Source organism: Xenia sp. Carnegie-2017, unplaced genomic scaffold (genome assembly GCF_021976095.1).
Source record: "Xenia sp. Carnegie-2017 unplaced genomic scaffold, XeniaSp_v1 HiC_scaffold_14, whole genome shotgun sequence".
NCBI classification, from domain to species: domain Eukaryota; kingdom Metazoa; phylum Cnidaria; class Anthozoa; order Malacalcyonacea; family Xeniidae; genus Xenia; species Xenia sp. Carnegie-2017.
Window position 1 is genome coordinate 7,080,188 of NW_025813447.1, and position 26,676 is coordinate 7,106,863.

Sequence of the window (26,676 nt, forward strand, 5' to 3'; positions counted from 1 at the left end):
ATCATCATCCGAATTGTAATGACACCAAGTTATTCGCAAATTTATGTTACGGAGACAACACATAGTTCGTTACACATATGGGTATATTAAAACATACGATCATTATTATTTGTTTGCTGTTCAGTGGCAACACATATTAAGATATTTCTAAAACGAAAGAAGAATTAAAATAAGTTATTTAATCAGTTAGGTGTTGTCCATGCATTGAATAACAAATTAATAGCTTCCAGCAAGAAACTATTCTTATAAGTTTCTATTATAAGAAAATGCTATCACTCAGTTTTTAGATTGCATTGCAAAGACAATTTAAAACGACTCAATTACTTTTTTTCAAAAATAGTATTAATTTTCATCTTTGTTCATCATGGAAATATTATCATTATGACATTATTAGCTCTTGAAACTTGTACTTTTCCTCGACATTTTTCAGCCAGACCAGAAGCCTTTGCACTCTTATACACATATTTATATACACATGTATTCATCACAATGTATACTTATGGAGAAAAACAAGGCTTTATAAAATGTCATAATCCAATGTAATGTTGTCGTGAAGATATTTGCATGATGAGCAAAGTTAAATATCTCTAGAAAGAGGTAAGCAAACACAAAATACTTTCAACATCGCTTACCAAACCTTCTTTTGAGATTTTTTTCTATGTTTTCCATTTTTTCTACTTTCACCTCTATGTTCGGTAGCACTCTTTAATAGAATGGAAAAAAGGGCCATATAGCTATCAAGGCAAATAACAAACAACATTTAATAAATACCCACCTTGCATGGTTTAAAGTGCTGCTGTCCTTGCTTTCAATGTATTTGAGAAAATCATGTGAAAGATCACTCAGCTCATACTGAACCTTTAGCTTTTCTGCAATCCAGCGACCTACGTCTAACTCGTCACTAAGACCAACTTTTCGAAGCTTTGCTTTTCCCTCGTCTGAATTTAAAATGGAATCGTTATCAAAAGCAAACACTGCTAGTTTGAAGTCACGTTGATGCCCATTTTCTGATAATCCAATCTTCTTTTTTAACACCTTGAAAAAGGCATTTTCTTTTTAAGTTAATTAATGACAATTACAAGATGTACGATAAAGTAGAATGACCAACAACCTATCTAACAAATGAACTATCTCACTTCTAATTGAGAGTCCACTCCAGCTTTTATTGTATCTATGTCATTTTCACAATTTTTCCCCATTAATTCGGCATAAAGTCTGTCAGCAAATGTAAAACAAACAAGAACAGGAACATTTTCTTTCTCGAGTATGGAAAGCCATTGTTTCGTTGACTCGGTATGAGCTTTCCTAAAAGAGTAGTTGAAAACAATCAAATTCTTTTAAACGTGAAAATTTATATTAAGCATTATAATCGAATAAAATTTATCAAATTAATCAAGAATTATAAAACGAATCACAAAATTTGGCTAGCTTAAAAGAAGTTTTTACCAAGAATTGAAGCAAGTCAAGAGACAAAAGCTAAAAAAATTTCTGATATTTTTAAATAAAATTTTACGTTTGTCATACCTGTAATCAACAACAAATACAACAATCCGAGTCAAACTTAACAATAATTTTGCCAACTCAGGAATTGTCTCATCACGATCATCCACACTAGGAAAATCAATGACATCTAAACCTTTAAAGTGCTCATCCAAGTTGTAAATCAACGGAACGGTGGTTCGCTTCTGATCTGTGGTGCCAGTCGCCGTCTGAGAAAACAACGTATTTAAAAATGAATTGCTATATTTCTATATATAAAAGACATAAGCATATATATCCTACTTACCAGATCACATGACGGCACATTAAACACACAAGTATTCCGCAAAAATACACACACAGACCAAATACTCAACTTTAATAGCAATCACCCAACACGAAACAAAATTAGTTGCATACGAACTCTCTTTAACAGGATTAAAACACACTGGCATACAGAAGAAGCCAAGAAGAATGAACACAACTACTTATACTCTACATTCATAAACAACAATTACCCACGAAACTTTATCAACAAAGTATTAAACAAAATACACAACAAACCACAAACTGAAAAACCTAACGAAGATACAGACGAACCAGTAAAAATAGTGACATTTCCATATATAAACAGTACATCAGAAATGACATCAAGACTACTCCGACCATTCAAAATAAGCATCGCACATAAACCAACACACAAACTCAAATCATACTTCACTAAACATAAAGACCGAACAACGACATTTGACACAACCAACGCGATCTACATGATACCATGTAAAGATTCCCCCAAACAGTACATAGGACAAACGTCCAAGAAAATTGAAACAAGACTCACTGAACACAAGAATACCATCAAACGACGTGACCCAAAATCAATACCAGCAGAACATACCTACGATACCAACCACACATTTGACTGGACAAAAACACAACTTCTTGGACGCGCACAGACAAAACACGCACGAGAATTCAAAGAGGCATGATACAGCAAAGACAACAACACAATAAACAGACATATTGACATCCCCATCATCTATTCACAACTAAAGACAAAACCAAAACAACAAACTAATAACACAACGACTAAAATAAAACACTAGAATTCATTAACGCAATCCATACACCCGAAACCTTGACAACGCATCTTATACCATCCAATAACATCAACTCAACTACTAACCAACCAATCAGACGCTCCAAACGCCTACAAAATCTTTGTAAATAATATATTCTGACGAAGGCTCGAAGCACCGAGTTGAAAGCTAATAAAAAAAATTTCAAAATAAAAATCCAGAGAATCCTTAATATTAATATATAAATATAGCACTATAGCACAACGAAACAGTTATATAGTTCCGGAACAGTTATATAGTTATACAGTTTTTATAGTTCCGTTGTGCTATAGTGCTATATTTATTCTCCTGACGAGTGTGGCAAGTTAAACAACTGCCATACGAAACAGTTCTGTAGGGAATAAATTTCAATGAAGTAATTCGTGGTTTATTTTATTTTCAATTATACCGCTCTGCCGTGGCAGTGAGCACTCTATCCATGCGATTTTTTTTGCGATAGTTTCTATCACAAAATTCAATTATATATATATATATATATATATATATGATAATGGATTCTCTGGATTTGTTTTAAATTTTATTAAGCTTTCAACTCGGTGCTTCGAGCCTCAAATCAGATTAACATAATATTATTTACAAAGGTTTTGAGCGTTTGATCGTCTGGTCATTTGGTTGATATTATTGGATGGTATAAGATGCGTTGTCATGGTTTCGGGTATCGATTACGTTAATGAAATTCGAGTGTTTTATTTTAGTCGTTGTGTTAAGTTTGTTGTTTGTTTTGTCTTTAGCTGTGAATGAGATGATGGAATGTCATCCATTATTGTTGTCTTTGTCTTTGCTCAAATTACATGCTCTTTGAATTTCCAATTGTGTTTTGTCAGTCCATCAAAGTTGTATCGTAAACAAATGTTCTGTATCAGTGATTTGGGCGCGTCGTTTGAGGCATTCTGTGTTCAGGAGTCTTGTTTCAATTTTCTGACGTTTGTCTATGTTGTTTGGGCATCTTTACATGGTAAGAGAAATGTTGTACACTTTGTATATATATATATATACAAAGTGTACAACAATATACTCTCCCGGCTTAGTATATATGCCGGCCGTATTAAAGATTGGTAAATCCAGAAGTTTCCGTACGTCCTGTGTCACCGTACGTCAATGTGTAACCGTACGTCCTGTGTCCCAAGTGCAGGAGTCACCATTTTACTATGGTGATAGCCGGGAGGGCACATTGTTATACACTTTGTATATTACGCTCACTGCGCTTGCGTTGAGCGCTCGGATTGCTAAGAGAGTCTCATAAAGAGACGTTCACCGCATTCGCTTTATGCATTGCTCACCTATATAGGTTTGAGCGCTCTGGTGACTCTACAATACAATCCATACAATGTGTAACCATACGTCCTGTGTCCCAAGTGCAGGAGTCACCATTTTACTATGGTGATAGCCGGAGGGCACATTGTTATACACTTTGTATATATATATATATATATATATTATTATGGATAATAATCCTGATAAAAGAGCGTCAATATTCTATATATTCCTGGATAAAAGAGCGCTCAATATTCTGGATATATATATATATGCATCACGTTAATTAAAAGAAACTATTGCAAAAAGGTCCAGCGTCCGCATCCGCGTCCTTGAGTAGACACTGGCTAAAAAGGCATTCCAGTTATTAGAGATAGTCTCATAAGAAACTTAAACGACAAAAATAGTTACAAAAAAAATATAATAGAAAATTTACTCAGCTTACGTTGATTTCAAACATGGAGTTGACAAACTTTGATTTTCCTGAATTGACTAACCCAATAACACCAACAGCTGTTTGCTTGGCTAAAGTTTCTCGAAGATTGTTTATCATCAGTGACCATCTGATCCATCGGGCGACCAGTCTACGATATTTTTTTGGTACTAACTTCAGAGTTTCTCCCTCAAACTTAGTGTTCCATTGTTGTAAAATATTTACAATGGGTGTGTGGTAATATATGTTTCTTTTACTGCATTGGTGCTCAAGTTGGCGTTCGAGAGAGTAACTAATGTACTTCTTGTTCCATGCAATGCTTTTTTTCATGCTACCCAACAGAAAATGCAATTTCTCGACGTAGTCAAAAAGCTCACGTTCGTCGGTAGGAAACATATGCTCCCGAAAATCGTTAAGGCGACGGGAGAATGTAATAAAAAGCTGTCCAAATTCTCCTGATGATCTTATCATTTCCTCCAAGTAGTTAAACGGTACAATCAGCAGTCCCCAGACAGACAATCCAAATGAATTAGCATATCTGGCAATTTCACTAACGTACTTATCGTTACCAGCATGCTCGAGAGGAATTTTTACCTGGGATTGCATGAAGGCGCCAAGCAAAGTGCTACAGGTCTCGAACTCATTACGTAAACCATTCAAAACTTCTAGCATCCTGTTATTTAAGCTACAAGAAGATATTTCCGATGTTGCACGTTGTTGTGGTTCGGCAGTCAATTCTTCGCATAATTGTTGGAGTTTATTTTTTCCATCATTCAGCAAAGTCATTGGAGCTTTGCAACTACGATCATTTTTTTTGGTACCGTCAACTGCATCGACATTTGGATAGATGACGTTAAGATCAGTCTTATAGATAGGTGCAGATTTTGTTCTTCTATTTCTTTTTGAACGGTCCGCAAAAAGATGCATAATGTGGGAAGTGGTTTTCTTTAGCATGGGGCCCATTTTTTTCAAAGACAACTGAGAAACAGATCGCTCTTTGAAATCGTATTGAGATGGCAAATCAAACTCTTCAAATCCAATTATTTGATGACGACGGGTTGACCCCTCACGAGATTCATGCATGAGAATGCGATATTTATCTTTCAAAGGCATTTCATCAGGTAAGTTTTCCATGCATGATTGACATCGGCGAATACGAAATATAGCATTTTCTAAAACTTTAACAGAAATCTCGGACATGGCTAATGTCTTGGAGTTAATCTCGCTGGTTGATAATATTTCACAGCAGTCTAACATGACGTTTAAGCTACTTTCTCCCATAGCATAAAAAAGACTTTCGATTGGAACTACAGATACAGCATCGGTAAAAAAGTCTTTAATGGATTTCATTTTGATGGAGCTGTGAGTTGTTATTCGTTTTTCGAGTAGAGCACTGAGCAGTGGCGTAGGTAGCGAAAAACATTTGGTCGGGCTCACGAGGCGCCACCATGGTTGGCGCCGAGAGAGAAAATTTTCCGAATTTAGACTCCCTAGAACGTCGGAAACGGCTATCTTTAGAAAGTAGAAGCGTGATATTTATGCAGGAAATAGAACCATTTTGGTTAATTTAAATTGCCGAAGGATCTTATAGTAAAGCAGAGAAACAGTTCAAAAATAGTTGCAGATATGTGATTTATTTTCTCAACACCACATACATAAATAGATACCTATGTACATCTTGTAAAGAAGCTTTGACAAAAGAACCGAAAAAGGTTCAGATTTGTCATCAACAACTATCAAAAGTTGTGATGAAATTGTCGTGCTGAAATGACAATCATCATTGACTGCATTAAAAGTTCAAAAATCTCACATGCCATGGACGTAAGACATCATCAGCTTGCTATCAGCCATATATGAATAACTATTTGTATAAGAAAGCAAGTCTTCGTGGTTTTTCAATGAACTTCTTTACTACCTCATCATGCAATGCGTTGGTGTCTTCTTTCTCTGACAGTATATCTTTGTGAATGGAAATCCTGCAAAGAGAACTAAAACGTCCTTGGCTCATAGTATTTCTAAGATAATTTTTTACCCTCTTCAAACAAGAAAATGACCTCTCAACTGAAGCACTTGTAATTGACAAAACCCCATTTATCTTTAACAGTTTTACAACTTCTGGAATACTAGATTGATAATGCAACTGAAAAATATATTTCAATAATTCATCGCATGAATCACAGTGAAAGTCTTTATCTCTGTAAATAAAACAAAGTTGGCTAACTAGCATTGGTATGTCAAACATATCACCATAAACCTCCTTTAGAAGATTTATCTTTTCTGAGGGCACTTCACCTTTCCACATCTTAAACACCCTAGGTTAACAAGGTCAAAATCTAAAACGCTCCATATCCTGAAATCGCTCAGTCAGCATAGTCACAATTGTGTCAAGAACTTCAAAATACATTTGTTTGTAATTATGCCGTTGGTCATACCTGGTTACTGGTGGTCCCACTTTCTCAACAGCCAGGTCGTACACCTGACAATATTCTGTATCATTTCTCAGAGAAGCAACAAAGGCCTTGAATCTCTCAAACCTACTCATTCCATAATGAAAGTCAGTGTCCTTGTCTGCAAGATAGAATAAAGTATGGATGACTGCTCAAGAATTCTCTGGAAAACATGTACCAAGAAACAAAACAAGAAGCCATTAAGGTAGCCAAGTAAACCAGTAACCTTACTTAACGTTTCATCATCCCAACCTATTGGATTATCAGTAAGATTTTCAAATATGTCTATCAGTTTCTCATAGTTAGAATGCAAGACATTGATGACATGAGCCCTATAATACCATCTTGTGTCACCAGGAGTAGGAAACTCAAGCCTATGGGATGATAGTAAAGCTTTTCTTTAATTGCTAGTAAAGGTGCAGAAAGCACTAATATTAACAAAGAAAATCTTAACAGGTGAGATGGAGGATGCAGCTTGACATAATACTAGATTTAGTCTATGGGCAGCACAGTGAACAAATTGAGCATAAGGATAATCCTGCTGAACTTGAGCTTGAACACCATTGAGATGACCAGACATAACAGATGCACCATCATAAGTCTGTCCAATAAATTTCTCTTTCACATTATTGTATTGACTTAACTCACCCTTAACTACTGATGATATAGCAGTTGCAGTCCTATCACAACTAACATCAACAAACCCAAGCTGTCTTTCAATGACACTTTCCCCTTTGTCCATTTGAACAATTACACTCAATTGTTCTTTGGTAGAAACATCAGTTGCCTCATCAACCTGTATACTTAAGAAAGTGCAGCAATATATTTCCTTTAAAATCTCATCCTCTATTATCTTATCAAGACAATCAATCAAATCATTCTGAATATCAGGGGAGACTCCAGTAAACTGCCTTCCCCCAGCAAGGTGGGTTTCAGCAAGCCTTCCATGTAATCGCCTTTCAAAAACAGAATCCATCTTGGCAAAACTTTCAAGTAGCTCTCTATAATTTCCTCTATTCATGCTGCTACTAGATTCATTATGCCCCCTAAATGCAAGCTCTTGCCTAGACAAGTATAAAACAGCTTCTGTTATGGTTTTCAACATTTCCCTGTTTTGCCTTACCTCCTCGTTATGACGCTGAATCTCTTCACGTCTAGTTTGTGACATGATACAGTCGATACGAGGCTGAAAACCGTAGGTCTTCCAGGTCTTGTAGGCACCCATGTGCGATTTTGCCTTCTCATGCTTCTTACAATCGGATAGGAAATTCTTCATGTTTTTGAATCCCGTCTGCGTCCATGAAGATGACGATCCAGGGCAAAATAAAAGACAAGGCCAACAGAACAATGCATTCTTTTCTGAGCTACCACAAAGCCAATCTTTCTTCGAGTACCAACTTTCCTGAAAGCTTCTATTGCCTGTAGTCGCTTGTAAATTTGGAATTGGCCGCTGCTTTACGAGTATATTTTGCTCGCCTGATTGTCGAACAGAAAAGGGTTTCTTTTGTAGTTCACTTATTATATCGATTTCATTAGCCGAAGCCATTGTAATGTAAGTTATCACGATTTCCGAACGTATATTTCGAAAGCTCAAAATTCAAGTCACGCTTTTGAAAATGAGCCCGACAAGATGTTGTTTAACGTTTGAGTGTGTTCACAGCTACTCTCAACCAATCAGATTACAGATATTCCCACTATAGATTTTATTACTTGGTCGGGCTGAATTTTCAGAGCCCGATTAGATGTTGCGAAACAGCGCATTTGAGTTTGCTCAGTTGCTGTCAACCAATCAGATTGCAGATAATCCCACTATAGATTTTACTATTTGGTCGGGCTGAATTTTCAGAGCCCGACTAAACTGCGTAATGCCTGGCACTAGAAATGCACTAGTCATTGTTGCTAAGTAACGTCTAAAAATATGATAATTTTGCTAATAACGACGCAATTTGACAAATATTACACTAATAGACTGTGGATTATTCCAAAAAGAGTCGCAGAATTTAAAATTTTCGCAAGTCCAATTTTAAAGAAAACAAATTTTTCATTTTTGGGAAAATATTTGGTCGGGCTGGGCCCGACCAGCCAGACCGCTAGCTACGCCACTGGCACTGAGAAAAGCTAGTTCAATTATTTCGCTGGGACGGTGTTTTGCAAGTTGTTGTTGCCTTTGTGCAACAGAGTAGGTCTAGAATTAAAACAATTGAAAAAGTAAAAACAAGCAAATGAAATTTTCTTCTATGGTAAAATAAGATATCAACCAACCGTGGTTTTAGCAGTTACATGGTCAAACGACGGAAGATATTTTGAATTTTCAAAGTGTGTCTTCACTTGAACCCTCACTTCTTTTTCATAATGAACGGTTTTTTCTTTTATTCTTGTCTGAACTTCGGATTCAGAGGATTTAATAACGTCCACTAACATATTTTCACAACAAAATTGTTCACAATAGATCGACAGCTCATATACAAACCACATTCCATTTCCGGATACTTTCACAGCAACATCTTCACCAATGTGTTCGAAATGAACGGTAGATACTTTCGGGCTAACTTCATTTTCTGATGAAATATGATTCATATTTGTCTTGAAAGGCTTCAGATCTCGAAGACTTTGTAGAAAAGCAATCTCTACTTCATGAACGTATCTCTTAAAACTATGCTGCAAGTTGAGAAAGATAATGATCTCATTTAGATAAAAGCAATTATTAAATACTCCTTTCATTTTATGATGACTAATGATTATTATCTCAAATTTATAAATAGTTCAGTCTTTATATACCTTTAGTCATTAATAAGGCATGCAAAATTCTGTCAACAAATATTCAACGAAAGAAACTTGGAAGTTATGAATTATGCCGGAAGATACATGTTTTCAGTATAACTGTTCGTCGCGCTTCCTTTTTTTAAGTACTACCGCAGTCTACCGACTTGATAACTTTATTTTAATAATTTTACAATTAAAATAGTCTTGAAAATTAAACTTTTACTGATTAATTTTGACTCACGTTTATAAAATACTGTTTACGTAAACTCGTGATGCCATCGTTCTCACTTATTCGTAGGTAATCAACAGCTTCTGATGCAGGTAATTTTTTGTACTTTGAACTAGTCGATGTCTTCAAAATGTAATATACTCCAAAAATGTCCAAACGATCGAATCCCATCAAGTGTCCAAAAGGACGAGGAAATTCTTCATTGCCAGTGCCCATATTGAGCATTGACCACCATCTAGATTTCTACGAAAATAACAGAAAACCAAATGTAGACGATAATAGTATAGGCTCGCAAATAAATGAAATTTAAAAAAATGTCTATATAGATGGAAGGTATTAAAGAGAAAACTGCGAAAACCTTGTGCAAAATTTTGTATAAAGTTTATTTTTGGTAGAATCTTACTTCGTTGGAAACACCGTCTGACGTATATTTATAGATGAGTTGACTTGTTTACGTTTAGTTGACAAGCAGGTTAGGTTGAATGCTTTTAGACAACACTAGGAATAATTGTAAACCTCTTCTGGGATTAATCTGCCTGCCAGCAAAACGTAAACAAGGCAAGTCTTCTATTGAAAAAAGCGAATGAAGAAGCTGACTGAATAAATGCCTCCCATATTGTTTTGCAATAATAACATTATGCGACTTCATGCGTTCCTTTATAATGTGAAGAATATACTCCAGAAAAATTTTGTTGTATCGATCATGTGTTGATAAAACAACTACAAGCTCACGTCTTTAGTAAGTATCACGTTTTATTTTATATATATAAAACGCAGTACGCAGTTACTTCTGTTATTGTTCCTGCTAATGCGTTAACCACTGACTTAATTGCTTACACTTGTGGAAGTCTCAAAAAAAAAGCATTTAATTTATAGTTTTTCTTCTAAAGTGGAACAAACAACATGATATTCCGTGACATAGTATTTCAAAACTACAGTCGTTTATTTAACAATTTTATTCCTCCAACGTGTTGAAGTTGGATTACTTTTTTTTGAGACACCCTGCTTGTGTTGTCTGACTACTCAGTTTGCTGCATAAATTAACAAGCATTTTTGATGAAATTATTGACAGTTCGTCGTCTCCCGTGGGAATGGTCTTTCATTTAACTAATGTAAATTACAAAAAAATACTGCTCATAATTTTTGCAGAAATTTAACTCAAAGTTAATGCAAAAATCTATGTGTTCAGGTGTATATATTCTGTAGATGAAAATTTTGCACTCTACAAAAATTAGCAATTGTACCTTAAGTTCCTCAAAGTTGAAAGACTGCTCAATGATAGTTTTCACAATATTCCACAGCTCCTTCTGAAAAAGACAGTAGTTTTTTCATTTATTAAGGATTTCAAGAATTCATACTAGCAGTTCCCATAAAAATAAAAAATGTATATTTTATGTGCAAAAACTATCTACAAGTTAGTCCATGAATTTTTTAGTTTTTAGCATTTTGTGACAATAACTTGTGAATAATTTGTAAAAACTGCTTATAAGAGTTTTTTTCAGTTTGTATTCAGCCCACTTATAACACATGGAATAAAAATGAAGTTCACACTAATCACAGCAAAACTTTACCATATTTATTTCAAACGTGAAAGGGTAGATTTATAAACATTATTGAACATATTCATTTAACTAAGACGTATGAATGCACCTAAATAACGTTATCCAATTACCAAAGGCGCCGGTAAGGAAGGGTAAGAAGGAAGCTGCCCATCAATATTTCTCATACTTAGGTTTTTATATGTAGCTTGACAATGTCGTCATATAAAAGAATGCGTAATGCAGGTAAGTGGCATTTTGGAGGTGTTTTGCATCCCCAAATTAAAATCATCCCGGCACCACTGCAGCCAATTGCACATAAATTTGCTATACTAATCCCTTCAAATTCCCTCGCGTTGTACTGACATCGTTTTTTGGTCTGTTCACAGAAATATTTAAACAAACTTGAGCTGCTTATAAGAAATGTTGACAAAATACTCTTCTTATACCTCCAAATCCGAAGTATTAAACGCTCCAAATAGTTTTGGTATTATATCATCCTTTTGAACGATATGACTGAAACATTCTTTTGCACCAGGTATTGACTCGACATATTTTTTGAACATGCTGTCTGCAATTGGCATAAGACCAAAAGTTATACATTTGAAGCAATCTTTTAAGCGTGATTCGCCATGGGACTTAAATTCCTCCAATAAGAATATCATAACTAAAGATGCAATAGCTCCACCACTTGAATGTCCTAAGAGAATAAAACATAATCATACACTTTTGTGTTGCAGAATGAATTTATTGATGACAATAATTCTGAAAAAAAATTATCTGACAAACTGACATAAGCAACTCAACAGTAATAAACATCAATGAACCCACGACCTGAGAAAACTAATCGTTATTTTTGAATGAATGCCATTGCAAAATACATCAGTGGGATTTTTTCAGCTTCTCTTTTCACCCCTAAAGACAAAAGACAAAAATTGCTAAATAAACTTAATTGGCATAAATGTAGTTGTATTTAAAAAAATAGGTACGTATTGCATACATGTGAATAGCATTGACGTAAAATTAAGCAATATTCGTAAAAAAACTCTATAAAAACATGTTTAGCGAAGTCCCAAGCTCAGTTACTTTCGTAATAGCAATAGTAAAATAATAAGAGTGAGAATAATTATTTTGTATCAAATGCCACAAAATAAAAATTATCGTCTCTTTCTTTAAACTTTCTGTCGTGCAAAATACATTTTATTCGCTGTTTGGTTGTAGAGCGAGGTTTGTACAAAAATACTGAGGTCCAATATTTTTCAGTAAAGACTGAAAAAGCGACGTTATTCAAAGGTTTATTATATAGCATTTTTTGACCAGAAACGAAGCTTGCTTTCTTTCACGTCTTTGCTGTTTTGCGGGTAGGCTTTCACTTTTCAAGTTTTATCAGTAAAAAACAAATCGTTTCAAATTGTATCGTCTGGATGGTCAAATGTAAAAAACTTCGTAAAGCAAACAGTAAAACGCAAAAAAGACGAAACAAAAAACCATTTGCGAATGTGAGTCGAAGAAAAAACACTCGGAAAACAGTTAATTTATCCATACAATACAATTTGAAACGATTTATTTTTTATGGACGGAAACTAAAAAAGTGAAATCCAACCGGTAAAAACAGCAAGGACGAGAAAGAAAGCAACTTCATTTCAGGTCAAATAATGCCATATAATAAACCTTTCAATTACGAAATTTGAGAAATATCGGACCTCTGTCTTTTTGTACAGACCGAGCCCTGTTTTAACTATCATGAGTAAAATAAAGAGCAGATTATGCGTGCAAAAATGCACCGAAAATAGTTGAACTTAAGCAGAATATACTCTATTTTGTGACATAGCATCAAAAATAAATCACGTGCCATACTTGATTTCCACATTTCTGCTATATCGTACTTATTCAGAGATGTTACATCACTTTATTCAATGCACCTTTGCACGCACAGACGAACACATATTAGTATACAACATAGTGGTAAACCAGCGAACAGATTACCACAAAAAATGAGTTAATAATTCACAAATTTTGTTTTGTATTTTGTGCAGCGTTGCCGACTTTTCGGCATTTCATCCCGAGATCTTGTGATTTATGAAAAGAGTTGTGATTCTTTTGGGATTTTTATTTCAAAAGGCAATTGATTCTTCTGGAATTATTATTTCAAAAGGTAGCTAATTGATTTTTTTTTTGATTTTTATTTCAAAAGGTAAAATTCGGGATTGTTTCGAGAATTTTGAGTTTGAAAACTCAGGTTTCGGGAAGTGCCTTTTTTTGTGAAAATTGACTGACTGATAAATGATTTTGCTCAATTTTATGCGGATGATAATTGATCTAAATCCCTCGATAGCTCAACTGGTAGAGTGGCTTATAAGATGGACCACAATTTTGTTGTATGAGATAAAAATCCATGAATTAGAGGAAGTGCACGACTCTTCTCTCTCTTAAGAAGCTTGAGGACTAATCCCCCGACTAAAGTAAGTGAATCGGGATTTTTTAAGGAGCCTCGGAGTATTTCTAAGCTTACTGGCAAGTTCGATTTTTGAGAAATTACAGCTGGCAACACTGATTTTGAGTGTCTTCAGTGGCTGTCATATTGCTGAAAAATATTATTTAAGCTCAGTTGCATGAAAACACACCATAAAAGTTTAATGTTTTTTTATTACAAGCCAGTAAAATATCTAGCACAAGAAAGAACATAAGAAAAGAAAAAGTGACGCTTGAGAGATATCATTCATTGAGATGACGTCGACATGCATTTGTAAAATTTTCTATGCGTGAGTATAGGGGAAAAAAATGAAAATGCACAAGAAAAGTTAAACCTCGATGGCAAGCCTAATTAAGGTAAAACAACAAAAAAAAATGAGCCAAAATAGAAAATTCAGTGTGAGTTGGCTTTCTATAAATATTATGAATTTTATCCGTGAATGTAGAGTTGTTCTTGTGCGAGAACTCATTTTTCAAATAGCCAGAAACATTGCATGTACGCGCGCAATTCTTGATTCATTAAATAGCTACACTTTCATAAAACGACTATTACGATTCTCAATGAACAATGTTACAAAATCAATTTTTAGTTAAAACGTTGATTAAACTCGTGAGGTCGGTTGTCGCATTCAACCTACATTAATTCGATTTCAAACAACTAATACTGTAATACAACAAATCCTTTTGCCGCAGCATTACAGCCATTCCTGTACACTTCTACACTTACATGAATAAATTTCACCTCTATAGTTAGCTTCCAAGCGGGGCCAGGTGTAAGACTGTAGTCTCTTGAAGCTCACATAGATAACATCACCACACTCTGCCATTACATATTTTGGTACATGTTCGTTTTCATAAGAAACATAAACATGGCTAAGCAAATGTTCTTTTGTCATTTTGCACATTTCGTTAAGGTCTTCCATTCTGTGTTCGGGGTCTTTACAGCTGTACGCAAGTTGACAACACAGCAACGAATGGTGAATGTGAATTTCATCGAACAGATTCGTTGCAGATATCCACTCTTCCAGATGAGATTTAGGCTTCTCTTCAAGCTTGTGTTCCATTTCTAGCATATTCTTTAAACTTATAATCTTTTTTCCAATCTGCTCCTTAATTTCGTCGCGAGAAAACCTAAAAATTTCTTCACTAAGTAAAGACTCATCCAGTTTCTCATGTAAATATGAAAGAAACATGTCGCAAGTACTTCCTTTAATGTGCTGTGCGGCTTTAGCATGATTGGAGGCGAAGGAATTTTTCAGAGTTTGCTGAAACGACCCGGCAAATGACATAATCTTTTCGTGAAGTTCCATTTCGTCACGCCAAATCAATCCAAAACGGTTTTCTTTGATCATTTGCAAAGGTTCATCGAAATCTTTCATTGCTGCGTTAAAGACATCATCAAATACTTCGAGGGCAGCTGCATGAATCTCTAGACTAAAACTAAAATTCAAATCTTTGCCATCACTTGATTCGCCTTCCTTCATTGTGAAATCATCAACAAAATTTCAATCTTGCTATATTTTACCGCACAATGTCCGCAGCAAGTTATAGTTTATACAGTGCAATACGAAGCTACGACTCTAATTAAGCTTTCGACTGGTTGCTTCGAGCCTTCGTCAGAATAGGGTAATTAACTGTTTACACGTGCTTTTAGCTTGTAGACGCCTAGAGCGTCTAATTGGATTAGTGGGTGGATTAATGTGATTGGATGGGGTGAAATGCGTTGCCATGGGTTTTGGTGTATTGTGAATATGATCGGTTTTCATTGATCACTTTCAAATCTTCCCGAAAATCCTGTATGGCTTTGTTGTATATATCATCAAATATGGCGCAAGCAGCTTTATTAATATCAAGATTGAGGCCACAAGTCGAATCTTTGTTCACGTCTGACATGTCTTCATCCATTGTGGGACAATGCAAAGTAATTTAATGTTTAGTAATAACAGAATACAGTATAAACTTCCTCCGGATTGTTTTAAAAATTATTTTATTAAGCTTTCGACTGGTTCCTTCGAGCCTTCGTCAGAATGAGGTAAATAACTGTTTACACGTGCTTTTAGCTTGTAGACGCCTAGAGCGTCTAATTGGATTAGTGGGTAGATTAATGTGATTGGATGGGGTGAAATGCGTTGCCATGGGTTTTGGTGTATTGTGAATATGATCGGTGTTAATACCCTGTGGGCTTGGTAGCTCAACAGGTAGAGCGGCGAACTAATATCCCGAAGGTGCGAGTTCAAATCTCGTCCAAGTCACATGTTTTTTTCATGTGCATACTAAAAACCGTGTTAGGATTAATATATAATATATATGTTATAGTTATAAAGCGGAAATATCGACTAGTTATGAATAATTATTTACAGTTGAATGAGGTGTTATAAAATGTTTGTGTTAGGTTATATCACAAAAAAAAAAATTACAAAGAAAATGAAAAGAACGCAAATGAAACAATGCATTTTTTATAGCATTTTCTGAAAATTCGGGGTCTGCAACCGCCATTGGATTACTTTTGCAATCAGACAGTATTTGGCAGCAATCCAGCATTACACATTACACTCTCAACAATAGTATGAAAAAGACTTTCAATTGGCACCACAGACACAGCATCTATTAAAAAGTCTTGGATCGATTTCATTTTAATGGAGTAGTTGGCTTTGTGCGTTTTTTCCAGCAGAGCACTTATATACGCCAATTCAATAACTTCGGAAGGACGAAGTTTAGCAAGTTGTTGTTGTCTTCGAGTAATAGAAAAAGTCTAAAATTAAATTATTTAATGAAGAGGATTAATTGTGTAATCATTTGTCAAGAGATGAAGATGGGGGTGAAATTTCAACCAAGAAATTAATTCATATGGACCAACACTATATGGTAAAGTTGACCAACGCTATTCGGGTTAAATTGATCAACCAGTATTCCTTGTTAAATCAAACCAATTTTAACGTTTTCTACCGTATTAAATATGTGCTTCGCGATTTTCAATTTTTCTTCAACCAGTATCCTGCTTAAGTGATTCTGAAATTACCAGGATTTCAACCCAAACCCTGGTCAATTTCAATTTATCTTATTTTAGGTTCGAATTCATTCAACATATATTTTTGACCAGGATACTTTTATAGCCCGTGCAAATTACTTGATAATTCATGATTTTCACGTACCGTTGTCTTTGCAGGAACAGTAAATGACTCAAGATAATTGGACTTTTCGAAATGTGTCTTCATCCGAACACAAACGTTTTCTTCGTAGGTGATGCTCTTTTTCTTTATTCTTGTTTGAACTTGAGAACCAGATGATATAACGAAGTCCACAGGCAAATTTTTACCATCAAAATCAACTGTTGTGACAGACATCTGGTGTCGTTACCAGATACCTTAATGACAACCTCTTCACCGATATTTTCGAAATGAACACCAGATATTTTTAGGATGATTTCATTGACGTCGATAGTATTGTTGCTTGTCCGTTTGAAACAGGCTAGGTCAGGAAGCTGACCTCTGACAAAAGCCAGTTCAACTTCGTGCACGTACCTTTGAAGTCTATGCTGTCGAAAAAGTAAATCAAAATTTTCCTTAATGCACTTCAGAAATCAAGCCATGACGAGCAGTATTGCTGATTAATTCCTTATATTCCTCATTAAACTTTCTAATTGCAAGTGCATGGATGAGTTTGTTATGTTGAATTGCAGCATATTGATAATCATATCCCCAAATATATGGCTTAAACATTATCAATAACTTACATTACATTAAATTAATCATACGTAACTTACGTTAATAACATATTGCCGATATATGCTCAGAATGCTATCGTAATTGCAGATGGTTAAGTGAACTTTAGCCTCTGACGCAGTCGAAACCTCAAACTTTGATCCAGTGGACTTTTTTTCAAGGATATAATAAATTCCAAAAATACTCAAGCGATCGAAGCCAGTTAAATTTCTCAGAACAGGACTTGCACGCTTTGCTTTCTCAACAATCTTTTTAAAAAACATTTTAACATAGGAAAAAGAGTCCTAAAAAATTTAAAAAATTCAAGTAGTTGGATGAATTTTACACACATTATTACATGCAAATATTGATCCCAGCAAACGAAACTGAACATTCAAAAAGACAAGTCTAAAGATCGGCAATGCATTTTGAAAAATTTCCAAACAGTTAGAGACGTATTGAGTGTTGAAAAAATTTGGGTAAATGGGGTACACTCCTAACTCCTATTTGTTGATGAAATTGTGTCTAACATAAAGTTTTTGAGTCAAACTGAAGAGCTGAGTTTACGTTGAACTGCAGCTAGCTACATATAAAATTTTTGTGTTGCTTTTCTCACTGTTGTTACAAATAGAATCGTATAAATAATATGAATCAAATTGTTTATTTGCAAAACTTCAAATTCTCAAAATTGATTGCTTAGATACAATGATGCTTATTTGCAAAGAAACATTTGCGGAGTTTGACTGAATGCGAAAATGCCCAACTTGTATGAGCAAAAAGTAGCCATTGAGCATTTTCTTCAAAAACTGAAAATTGTGTGGAAATAAAATCATGAGATATCACCTCTAATTTAAAAATATTTTCGTCAAGAGGAAATGCTTTTATATCTCACATCCCTTTTGACTTGGTAACAGAAATACTTTTAAAAATGGTAAAAAAGATTGATGACAGAGGTAGTAAAATAAGTCAAATTAGAAACCTAAATGCTGTTTCACTGAGCTCAACGGCCAACTGCTTTTACTGCAGATCTCTAACCATATAGCAGTTCTCTAGAATTGGAAATGATCATTTATACCTTCGACATCATAAAGTTTTTTATTGTTTTTACAGGGGTGTACAAAATAGTAGCCTCTTATGTAAAATTATCGTCATAGGTTGGTATATAGCTTGTCATTCTCAGAAAAATGTTATAGAAATGAAAGCTTACTTTTAAAAAATATATGAAACAAAAATGTAATGTTGAGCAACTATATCACTTTAATCACGCAATTAATAATAATCTGGGTATTTCATGGTAAAACACAATTGCTATATGCGCGTATCCTTCTGTAAAAATACAGTTGAATAAAAGGTGTATTAATTCATCGCTAGTGAAATAATCTCTAGTGTTTAAGAGAAGTGTGCCTACTACAAGCATTTTATTATTTTTGCAATAAAATGTTCTTATAGCTTTCGTTTCTAAGATTATGCACATATCAAAGCTTTGACATAAATGTCTAGCCCACTAAAGTTTTTTTTTTGATTAGATTTTACATAACCCACAATAATGAATTTCCCAAAAAGTCTCGTTAGCTTCGCCCTAATAGATATATTCTTAGAATGGCAACTATTGGTTATTGCAACGTCTGGATTTTTTAAAATATTGATTAAACCTAAAAAATTTTTTCATCATGATGTTTTGTTTGATGTTTCTATCTGTTAACATTATTTGATTCCTCTAAAATGACACATTTTCTGAGTTTTTCAATAATAAGAGTCAAATCCAAGGAAGTTGGATTAAACTAACCACTCACTTACCAGGAATTGAAGCAAGACTTTGGTTTGAGGGTTAAAGTTTATAGAAAACTTGACCTGAATATAGACGACTTATGTTTATTATTGTGATAGCAATTTGGAAAAACTTACATCAAGTGTATCAATAGACTCTTGGATGACTCTCTCAACAAAATCCCATAACAGATTCTGTAAATAAAATGCAATTAGCTATTATTCTTTGCAAGTCAACAAATATATATTATATACATGAATTGCTCGTTATCATTTGCAGACATGCACTTACAATGCAAGTATTTTATTAAAAAGAAATGCACATAATTTGATATGCAGGCACAAAGAACAATCAATAATTTTCTGGGCTATTCTTTAAACTAATCATATAAAGATGAGAAAAAAAGTTAAAAAAGTCATACCGCAAGTTGAGTACCATTAAAAGTGCCAAATAGTTTTGGAATAACATCATCAGCTTGGACAATGTTAAAGAAACAATCCTTTGCTCCGGGAGTTGAATCCACATATTGTGTTACATTACTGTCACCCACAGGCAATAAGCCAAACGTGAGAGATTTAAAACAAGATTTTAAATATGATTCATCTTGTTGTTTGAATTCTTCCAGTAAAAAAATCAATACTAAAGATGCAATTGCTTCACCACTGGAATGTCCTATAAATGACAGAATAAAAAAAACATTTGCACATATTATTTAAAAAAGTCAAGACTAGTGCTAACCCCCAAATTCAATGGCAAACCAAAAGCTCAATCTCCCACTAAAGGGCAGGATATGGAGTTTAGAAAGCCATTGTCCATTAGCCATAGTTGGACTTACTAAATTTACAAGAGTTTGGGGCTTCGAGCCCGAAAGAAATAAAGCAAGATGAATAATAGCTTGATGCAAAAGTTACATAAAGTACAACAAAAGTGGGAAACAACTGTGGGAAAATGACAAAGCATAGTTATTGATACAAAGTGACATAAGGTATATGATTTAAATGAATGCAAGGATATTGAGTTCAAAAGTAAAAATGAAGAAAAGGAGAGAGAAAAAACTATGAATTTTGAAAAAAATCTGAATTACGATACACCAAAACAGGCAGTCCCACTATGCTACAAATTCTTTGGATGTAAGAAAAACAATCAGATACTAACCAAGAAGTCTTAAAGACTAGAGAGTTAAGAAAGAAATGGAAAAATACTTTAAGAATTTTTTGAGCGAAAATTGGATTAGAATGGTAAGAACAAGGATAGCTATAAAAAAGCAGACACCTAAAAACAGGAGAATACATGTTATTATGATGTAAATATTAGTAAAGATAAAGCATACATCAAGACATGACAAAGCTTTTCAAATATTGGTAGAGCTGGGGTTATAATCATCAATTACAATTAATTAAGAAAATAATGATCCTTGATGATTCATGTAATGGATGAGCTTTGCAAAAACATAAAGTAATAGAATAATGATAGTGTATTGTGATAGCTATCAACTATAAATAGGTGATACTAAGCCAAACCTATAGAGAATCTGATCAAATCGTCAAGAAATGATTTAAGTGGTTGGTGTGTCTGTGCAACTAATAAAAGTTATTTTGAATTTCAAATCTCACAATTTATCTGAAAAAATGATCCGTTTCTTTTGAAAAAATGCTCTGATGAAATACTTCAAAGGGATTTTCTCAGCTTCTTTTTTCACATCTTAAAACATGTTTTTTAAGAAAAATTTTTCAAAATTTCTCTAGATTATTACAAGTACATTATATAGACAAGATTTAATGTTTTGATCAAAATCAGCAGCAACCATTAGGCAAGTTAGACAAATAACAATGTCAGGGACGAAATTAGAAACATCCATTATGTTTTTCATCAAATCACCCATCTGATTACACTTAGCATCGTTCATAAAGAAAATATTTAGCTTTTACTTTATGACTTTATGTCTGGGCATAAACCCTATGGCTGTTCACTATAAAATCAATTTATGTGATCAAAAGCAATGCATGGTTTACACGTTTATTCTAACTCCTGCATAAACGACAATTAATTCAAAGCAAAACATCAAAGCGCCTGGGTACAAGGCTGCTACAGGTGTACATGAAACAATGTAATCGGGATTTTTATTCAAATCTTCTTTTGTTCTTTTTCATGCAATGAAACATGACACCTTTCATGCGTTTCAAATTTCTAAACCATTTCTAAACACTCACGCCTCACTTCACTTCGCAAAACATTATACTTTCATATCTGAAGGCAAATTTTCATAATTACTTCACTCTCAAAGTTACGACCGATCAGTTGGCCACTACAGCCATTCCTGCACACTTCTACACTTACATGAATAAATTTCACCTCTATAGTTAGTTTCCAAGCGGGGCTAGGTGTAAGACTGTAGTCTCTTGAAGCTCACATAGATAACATCACCACACTCTGCCATCACATATTTAGGAACGTCCTCGTTTTCATAAGAAACATAAACATTGCTAAGTAAATGTTTTTTCTCTATTTCTTCAAGGTTGTTCATTCTGTATTCGGGGTCTTTACAGCTGTACGCAAGTTGACAACACAGCAACGAATGGTGAATGTGAATTTCATCGAACAGCTTTGTTGTAGATATCCACTCTTCCAGATGAGATTTAGGCTTCTTTTCAGGCTTGTGCTCCATTTCTTGCGTATTCTTTAAATTTATAATCTTTTTTCCAATCTGCTCCTTGATTTCGTCGCGAGAAACCTCGGGTATGATGAATGTGGATAGCATCAAACAGGTCTGTTTCAGAAATCATGACTTCGAGGTCAGATTGGGGTTTTGGTTCTTTGCATGTTTTCTCAAGTGTCTTCAAAGCTGAAATCTTTTTATTGAGCTCATCCTTGATTTCGTCGCAAGAAAACTTGAATAATTCATCGCCAAGAAGAGACTCGTCAAGTTTATTAAATAAATACCAGTAAACTCGATATTTGAATAAATGGAATGGCCGAAACAAGCGAAGAAAACGGTTCCGAACAGGAGAGTGAGCAGAGCGACTTGTTCTCGTCGGAGGATGAAATACATGCTGAATTTGAGAGAGCAATTACTTGGCTCCTTCGAGCTCTAAGTTGGTGTAAGTGTGGACATTGTACTTTGTCGAAAAAGGCAATCGAGTGTTTTTTGTTGCCACGAAAAAGCGCTTGAATACGATGAGTACGAGGCTTTGCTAGGCCAAATAAAAACTCAAGGAGAGTATTGCTTGACAACACACCAAGAATTTAGGGACAATATTCTGTCAGAAAGTTTGTTAAAGATAGACGTGTGTCGGTATCTTGAAGAAAATTGGCCCCTGTCTGATGAGGACCTGGAGAGAATATACGAGCTGTATCGATTAGTCGCATATCAAAGATGTTCTAGGTGGATTTTTCAAATTTGGGGGAATAAACATCGAAGACCATTTCCTGCTTGTATTGATGCTAGCATACGAAAACGCTTCGCGTCACCAGACGGACTTTATACACATTTTTAATACGCCAAAATATCTAAACAGTAATATTTTATTTTATTTTTTAATAAATTTATGTTTGAACTCTACTCTCGATTGATACACTTCGCCTCTCTACATTTGCATTTATTTTGACATAACAATCCCAATGCACTGCAATCACACGTTGAGGTGGCACATTTTCCTTTACATTTACAAATATTTGTGTGAGGTCTGCTCCCTTGTGAACTTTCGGGTAGAGCTGGTGTACTATATCTTGCTTTTTGTTGGCTTCAATTTGCTCATTTGAGGGTCTTTCCTTTCCTGCCAAATACTGTTCGACAAGGGATTGTGGTTCAGGAGGTAGCATCATATCTGCATGTGCTTTGGCCTTCTTCAAAGTCGAGTACTGGCTTCTTAGTTTTACAACTTCATTCAATATTAACTGCACATATCCTAAATGGGATTATTATATATTATTTTTAGAGAAACTATGACTAAAATGTTTTAGCCTTTTGATTATATTACTATTTTTTATATCATGAAATTTTCTTGCTTTATTTGTTATTGAATGATATCATTCCTACCATAGGTGGGTTTTTCCTTCTAAGGTTTTGCCACAGCTTTTTCTTTTTTGAAAGATTTTGGATAGGTAATTGCCCATCTCAAGTTTCCATCTGCAGTTTTTGCTTGTGGTCTGTTGCTGTTCTCATTGTGGTGCAAGTTTGAACAGTACAGTCTATCTTGATACAGAAGTTGAAAAATCCCAATTTTTGATAACTTTCTTCAATATTGAAATGTCCATATTTTATCCTCTTTAAGATATTTTAATTGCATTGCAAATTTTAAGTTGATTTTTGAATAACATACCTTGCACTCAATGAGTGATATGAATGATGAGTATTCTTTGAGGCAAGCATATTATCCAAAGCATGTTTGGCTTCTAAGCCTGATGTCTGGTGATACTTGGATAACTTTTGAATTTCTGCAATTAGTCAAGGCCTTGTCAACATCTCCTCTAATTTTTTGTTAGCAGCTGACCCTGTTGTATAGATGAGTAAAAAAAATTTTGAGGCATGAATTAAACTTCTAAATTGTAGTCCATTCTATCTACTCAACCTTTTTTGAGCCAAGCTCTACAATTGTTTCATGAAGGCATTTTGTAAATAGCTTGTGACCATTATGCTCATGAATATTAGCAATGTGATTGAGAATACTGCGCCACCTTTCTTCCCTCTCATCTGGAGTTTCACTTGAGTTGCCAACCCAATATAAATGGTTGATAATTGACTGTTCAGTTAAAGAAAAAATGTATATATATATATATACAATATGTATCACAATGTGCCCTCCAGGCCATCGTCAAAGTGCAATGACAATCCTGCAGGAACACATACATGCTATACATTTACATGCATGACATGCATACCCCAATCCATGGCTGAATATGTTTGAACTTCTCCTTCTTTGCCACTTTCACCAGTTTCTTTTTCCCCCTAAAGTATATTCAAGAGTGTTGGAAAAACTTACTTAATAACAGACTTACTTTTCAATATCATAGAAGTTTATATATTTTCGTGGCAGAGATTTTAAATTAAAAATAAGCATACATAAATATATATACCTTTTGCTCACGCTGTGGTAATGGGATATTTAAATTCCCTTGCTCAAACATAGATACCAAACTGAAATATGATTCCTTGTGCTTCACATCTCAAGATGTTTGCAAATGCTCGTACCACACACTGCAAAGCGCTGAAGGAAACTTAATAACTCTTACTTTGTATTCCTGCACCAGCAATTAATAGTCAGTGCAATAAAAAATGATCGGACGGTGACTATTTTGCAAAGGCTGGACTCAAACAGGGAAGTAATGAGAAGCCTTAATTCCAAATTACAGTGTTGATTACATGATTCTCCCAAATCGCAGTTAAATGAATTAATGCATTGTTAAGCCGTTGTCATTTCAATTCAGACTCTTCAAGCAACATCGTTGTGAATGTTTGACGTCAGTCACGTTACCCGTTATTCCCTTGTTTATATTCAATAGTGCAGTTGAAACAATAGCAAACTCATTACTAACATCGTGTAAAGACTTTAAAAACAATAAAAAAGAACAGAAATAGACAGAAAATATACAAAAGATGTACAATAAAAGACAATAGACCCTTTATTTGGAAAAAGTGGTAGGTAGGTTTTGTTAACCAGTTAAAAAATTTTCTGATATTTGTTGGTGCTGTTGTTCTTAAATATGGACAGAAAATGAATACAAAAAATACACAAAAACAGAAAAAAAGTTGGCATAATGTTAGGAAGAAATGTAGCAAGGTTTACATTTTGCCTAACTTTTTACACCCGCTATGCGAATATTTTTATGTTCACTGATCGCGAGAACAACAGATTTCCAAAGAAATGAATAATGGTAATCTTTTCAGAATTTCGTTTTAGTCTTGCTAAAATATTTGGCTTTTTAACACTATAGTGTAGAAAAAAAATCACAAAAGAATGTACAAAAATAAGACAGATATGAAAAACAAGTAAAGAAGAACAAGACGACAAATACACAGAAATTTAAGTAGTTCGATAATTGTTTCTTATGTTTAGTGGCAAATTTGTCAATACAGTAAATACATTTGTCGATTCTATACTCTCCTGATGTTGCTAAGGAAAACTAAAAAAAATGAAATTTGAATTTGACTAAATGCAAAAAGTAGCTAACTGCTAAAAAAGGATCCATATATATGGAATATAAATCAAACACGAAAGAAAATGCAAAATCAGATGTTGAGAGAGACGTTTTCGCAAGTGATTGTATGTTGTGGTAATTTGCTGGTATCTCATCAGTTATTTCTCTGTGTAATGTAAATTTTAAAATTTAATAGAAGAACCTGTTGTGTTATGATGATGTAAATACAAACAAGAAAAAAGGAAGTAAATTTAGAGATTTATTTGACTAGACAAGTAAAATGGATCCATACTAACATGGAGAAGCTAGAATGACGAGCTTGAAAGTGAAGCATGGAAGCAAAACCAGTATGAAAACGGTTTGTATAAATATGAATTTTAAATAAAGCGCAATACCAAACACTTTGAGAAGTTCTCACTCTTTCTACGCATTCATTAAAAATACATCTTCATTGTTTTTGAATGAACATTTTCTTAATTATTAATGTTATAATTAATTTTGATTCACAAAAATTTCTACACAAAATATGGCCAAGCTATTCCACTAAGAAAACCTCCTTGATTACACCAAAAACATTCGCTAATCCTAGCTGGAGTCCACGTGCAATAGCAAAAATGATCATTGATAAAACATTCTTTTGCAAGCCACATATAAGAAGAGTAATCATACTGTTCATAAATGTTGTAAACAGTTTATCTTACGCACAAGATCATATTTAAATGAAAATTAGAGAAAAGCCATAGCTACTTAATGTTAGTGCATGGCTCGAGCACACATTATTGCAAATGGACTGTGAAGATCCTAGCAAGAATCAAGCTCAGCTTTTCCATTTCAACTCGATCAAAGATCACACATTAAACTATACATAACCTGTATTAAATTAATAATTTTCCAGTAATTAGCCTCATGATGAACAAAGAAGTGGCACAATGTTATATTAACAAATATATCAACTTTTATCTTAAATATAATACATACTGCACAAAATCGGTCATTGGGGCATGGTCCTTTATAAGTAATATACCGTAATCACAATTGATTTTAATGCAAACTAAGAAAGTAGAACATGCATATATGAATATAGCCCCTACTGCAATTATTAACATTGCGCAGTCCATAATTATACTCTTCATTCCTACCATTAAAATCTTTCTCTCTTTCTGAAACAGAATTTTTTCTTAAAGATTTGAAAACGCAAACCTCATAGTTCCATACTTTTTCGATAAAAAAACTGGCCCATATTCCAAATTTATGATAAATAATTTCTTTGCTGTAACAAGTCAAGAACTCGGCCAAGAACTCGTAAAACTGATGAGTG

At 34.2% G+C, this 26,676-nt stretch overlaps 4 protein-coding genes across 4 annotated transcripts; all 4 read right to left on the minus strand.

Moving 5' to 3' along the window:
• Nucleotides 1-86: 86 nt before the first annotated feature.
• Nucleotides 87-5,761, minus strand: LOC124435160. The gene is made up of 5 exons (XM_046985109.1): nt 4,318-5,761; nt 1,525-1,709; nt 1,137-1,305; nt 776-1,035; nt 87-147 (listed from the first exon to the last, which is right to left on the minus strand). Exons 1-5 carry the CDS (start codon nt 5,653-5,655, stop codon nt 87-89), a joined length of 2,013 nt encoding a protein of 670 aa, XP_046841065.1. The 5' UTR covers nt 5,656-5,761.
• Nucleotides 5,762-6,124: 363 nt separating this feature from the next.
• Nucleotides 6,125-7,146, minus strand: LOC124434844. Its single transcript, XM_046984768.1, has 2 exons — nt 6,738-7,146; nt 6,125-6,617 (listed from the first exon to the last, which is right to left on the minus strand). Exons 1-2 carry the CDS (start codon nt 6,845-6,847, stop codon nt 6,167-6,169), a joined length of 561 nt encoding a protein of 186 aa, XP_046840724.1. The 5' UTR covers nt 6,848-7,146; the 3' UTR covers nt 6,125-6,166.
• Nucleotides 7,147-7,152: 6 nt separating this feature from the next.
• On the minus strand, nt 7,153-8,467 carry LOC124435161. The gene is made up of 2 exons (XM_046985110.1): nt 7,876-8,467; nt 7,153-7,548 (listed from the first exon to the last, which is right to left on the minus strand). Exons 1-2 carry the CDS (start codon nt 8,296-8,298, stop codon nt 7,153-7,155), a joined length of 819 nt encoding a protein of 272 aa, XP_046841066.1. The 5' UTR covers nt 8,299-8,467.
• A 326-nt stretch (nt 8,468-8,793) lies between these two features.
• On the minus strand, nt 8,794-15,307 carry LOC124435162. Its single transcript, XM_046985111.1, has 7 exons — nt 14,482-15,307; nt 12,117-12,197; nt 11,732-11,982; nt 10,989-11,051; nt 9,757-9,987; nt 9,015-9,410; nt 8,794-8,937 (listed from the first exon to the last, which is right to left on the minus strand). The coding sequence occupies exons 3-7, from the start codon at nt 11,945-11,947 to the stop codon at nt 8,794-8,796; spliced, it is 1,050 nt and encodes a 349-aa protein (XP_046841067.1). The 5' UTR covers nt 11,948-11,982; nt 12,117-12,197; nt 14,482-15,307.
• Nucleotides 15,308-26,676: the final 11,369 nt, after the last annotated feature.